Source organism: Fonticula alba (assembly GCF_000388065.1).
Source record: "Fonticula alba strain ATCC 38817 unplaced genomic scaffold supercont2.6, whole genome shotgun sequence".
In the NCBI taxonomy this organism is placed as follows: Eukaryota; order Rotosphaerida; family Fonticulaceae; genus Fonticula; species Fonticula alba.
The window spans coordinates 565216-569021 of NW_009242976.1; the positions used below are offsets into that span (position 1 = coordinate 565216).

Consider the following 3806-nt stretch of genomic DNA (forward strand, 5'->3'; position numbering starts at 1 on the left):
TCACTGCGGCACCGAGGCCAGGGCCACGGGATGGCGGTTGGCGGTGCCACCAGTCGCATTGACCGTGCCGGATCCGATGTCAGTGTCGCTACTGATCCGGAGATGCCCCGAGAAGGAACGCAAGCAGCTGCCGGTGCTGGGCCCGCTGTTGTTGTTGTTGTTGCTGCTGCTGCTGCTGCTGCTGCTGCTTAGCTGGTGCTGGTGCTGCGCGTGCTTCTGCAGATCGTGCCCGGCCACGGTCAAGTCCTCCGGTGTCGCGTGCTGGTGGTACTGGCGCAGGAGCTGGAGAGTGGCTGCAGCCGGAGGCGGCCCACCATCCTCGGCCGTGGCGGCAGCCCCGCCATTGGAGGGGTTCACCGATACCACCATCGTCGAGGAGGGCATCGTCCGGGGCAGGCTGGCTGACTGGGCAGCCGAAAGCGGGGACCCGGGCGGAATGGGGCTCCCCCCATTACCACCGCCACCATTCCCAAGCAGGGAGGAGAAGGAGGACTCCGACGGATGGGACAGCTGCTGCTGGTGGTGCGGGGTGGGCAAATGCGCGGACACCGGGGCCAGGGATGAGCGCCGCGGCTGGACGATGAAGATTTGCCGGTGGAGCCGCACCCGTGGCGAGGTCCCGCTCACCAGAGACGAGGTGATCGAGGGCATGAGCGGACTTGGTGAGGGGCTGCGCGCACGGACCGGGCTCGAGCCCCCACTGGATGTCTGACTGCCGCCGGTGGTGGTCACCGGGGAGGGCATCAGGCTGACAAGGCCGCCACCGGCGCCGGTGGCCCCGCCCACGGCGGCCATGGTGGCCGAGGACACCGAGGACGCCACAGACGGCGCATAGGAGGACGCCGGCGAAGAGGGACACACCCCGGAGGCCGAGGATGACGAGGAGGCCGAAGAAAAGGCCGCCGCCGCATACTGGGCCGCCTGCTGCTGATACTGGACCTGATACTGATAGGGGTGAAGGAAGTGTGATGCCGGGGCGCCGGACGACATGCCGGGCAGGTGGTGATAGGCGCCGGTCGTCGCCGAAGCCATGCCACCCGCGGCGGAGGGCGTCGTGCTCAGGGGAACCGGCGGGCCGGCCGCCGGCATGGCAGACACGGCGGCAGTCGCCGCCGCCGCCGCCGCGGCCACATGCAGCGGCGATGGCCGCCCCTGCCCACTGGAGCGCTCTTGCTCCAACATCCGACGGAAGCGATCCGCCTGGGACACCGCCTCGCGAAGCTGGGTCGACCGTTCACGAAGCTGGGCATCGCGCATGGCCAGATCCTGCGTCAGGGTGGCCACCTCCGCGCGGCTGGCATCCAAATCGGCCTGCCGCGCGGCCAGCATATCCTGCATGAGGTCTGCGCGGGCCTGCAGGGCAGCCACCTCGTCATCCCGTGCACGGAGGTACACCAAGCACGCCTGCAGGTCATTGTCCTTGGTGGCGAGGCTCCGCGTGAGCCGGGCCACCAGGTCTTCCTGCTGGCGGTTCAGCAGCAATGCATCCTGCAATTGCCGCCGCAGCTCAGCCACAAAGGCATTCGGCGGGACCATGGCCGTGGTGCCGAGGGGGCCACCGGTCGCGGCGGCGTTGGGGCCCGAGGGCCGTGACTCGTCCACGGTGGGGGACGAGGTGGTGATGTTGAAGGAGCCGCTGGCAGTGGTTGGGGCATCGTCGCCCCCACTGTGGTGAGTGACACCAATGGCCGGGCCCTCGGCGCCCGGCGGCGCCGATGGCGAGGCCGACGCGGCGGCCGCCGCCGCGGCCGCCGGCGACGGGACCAACGACACGACCATGGATGCACCGCCATCTTCCGAGGAGGATCGCGAGGAGGAGCGCTCCCGGATCGGATGGCGACCATCATCAACAACGTACGTCCTTCCGGAGGACAGCCCGGCCGAGCAGGAGGAAGAGCAGGAGGAAGAGCAGGAGGAGGCACCAGCGGCCGACTCATCATCGGAGGTCAGGCAGCCGTCCTCCAGGAAGTCCAGCCGCGGGCTCGTGGTAACCAGGGTGTCGGAGCTGGGCGATGACATGCCCCCGGCCAGGGCCAGCTCCTCGTCGGCCTCCAACGCCTCGAACAGGTCGGCCAGGACGCTGCTGGTGGCACTCTGGCCATGGCTGTGAGGGTCGTTCAGTGGGGCCACCAGCCCGGCACCGGATGCCGACCCGAAGGAGGACGTGGTCGAAGAGGCCGAGGCATGGGAAGAGACCGTGGTGGTGGTGGTGGAGGAGGAGGAGGAGGAGGAGGCCGCGGGGTGGGCATTGGGGGCATTGTTGTAGGACGTCAAAGCATCACCAAGCGACGGGTGATAGTAACTGAGGAAGGGATCCGAAAGGGCTACCAAAGGACAGCGGGACCGGGTCAGTCACATGGAGAGGCGCGAGGTAGGTGTATGTGCGTGTGTGTGTGTGTGTGTGTGTGTGTGTGTGTGTGTGTGTGTGTGTGTGGAAAGGGAAGGGAAGGGGGGCCCAAAGAGCGAGACAAGCAGGCTGCGCGTACGACTGAGTGCATCAGCCTCCTGCTCAGATGGCAATGGTCCGCCCGGCAGGGGGACGGTCGATTCGGAAGCATGGCGGGAAAAGCCCCCGGAAGAAGCCGCGCGATTGATGAGCATCGACCCCGGGCCCGGGATGTCCGGCGGATGGAGGGATTGGGCCGATGCCGGGGCCGTGATCGATTCGACCAGGCTCGCCAGGGAGGAGGAGACATCGAGGTCCGGAATGAGCGGCGCCACGGCCGGCAAAGAGGTCGGGCCCGTGAGAGAAGCAGTTGCGGCGGTGGCCCCGGGGCCGGTGGCTGCGGCAGCATTACGGCCGATTGACCCGGGGGCGCGCGCGTGTGGCGAATCCGGACTGAAGGGACTCACCGGGATGGAGATGGACAAGTTCGGCCTGGAGGAGGGTGACCGCGGGGAAACCAGCGACCCGGCACTCGGCGGGCCGCCAACATTCAAGCTGGCATTGGAGTTGGAAAGCTTGAGGGGGGCCGGCGTCGAGGACAGGCGCCGTGGAAGGGACGCCGGAGCAGGCGACGGGGCCAGGGCGGCGGCGGCGGCGGCGGCTGCTGCTGGTGCCTGGGTGTTGGTCGGGCTGATGGGCCGTGGCGGAAGGATGGTCGAGGCGTCGGTGGGTCGACGCTTGCTGGCCCCGGCCCGGCGGTCCTTGGCCGTTTTCCGGTCCGATGGCCCGGGGGATGAAGACGTCTTGGAGGTGGTCAGGCCGGCCTTGGCCTCGCGACGGAGGCGTCGCTGCAGGGCCAAGTAGTGCTGATCGCAGTAGGGGCGATTTTCATGGCGATAGAAGGGCCGATTGGCCAGGGAGATCCGACAGTCCGAGCTACGAAGACCCAAAGGCGAGCCGTGACCGAGGGGCGAGGGGAGGGGGGGGGGGGGGGGGGGGGGGGAAGGAGGGAGGCGCGAAGAGGCAAGGCAAGGAGGGCAGCCGGGCCGGGGCAAGCACACAAGAGGGCGGGAGTGGTTAGCCCAGGAAGTCCATGGCCCGCACACAAGAGACAGCCACTTGGCCGGGGCAGAGCGTCACGAACCAGGCAAAGTGATCCGGGTGCCAGGTTTCCCCCAGAGCATGGACAATGCGATCAATGATGGGCTGCTGGCAGCCGAAGCAAATGAGAAACCCGTTGGCATGGTCGGAGGAGCCGGAATCGGGGCCGCTGGTCGAGGAGTCCCCGGTCACCGGGGAGGAAGCCAGCGCCGATGGCGGCGTCGGCAGGGCAGGGGCATCACGGCCGACGGACGCACCGGCACCGTCGGCAAACGGCTGCGTGAGGGCGTCGGTCGACATGCTGCCTTCTCGGGGGGGG

General features: G+C 68.5%; 1 protein-coding gene across 1 annotated transcript; it reads right to left on the reverse strand.

Annotated features, from left to right (window-relative positions):
- Nucleotides 1-3799, reverse strand: H696_03790 (hypothetical protein; the record flags this gene model as incomplete). Its single annotated transcript, XM_009497649.1, has 3 exons — nt 3531-3799; nt 2487-3322; nt 1-2324 (listed from the first exon to the last, which is right to left on the reverse strand). Exons 1-3 carry the CDS (start codon nt 3785-3787, stop codon nt 1-3), a joined length of 3417 nt encoding a protein of 1138 aa, XP_009495924.1. The 5' UTR covers nt 3788-3799.
- Between the last annotated feature and the right edge of the window lie 7 nt (nt 3800-3806).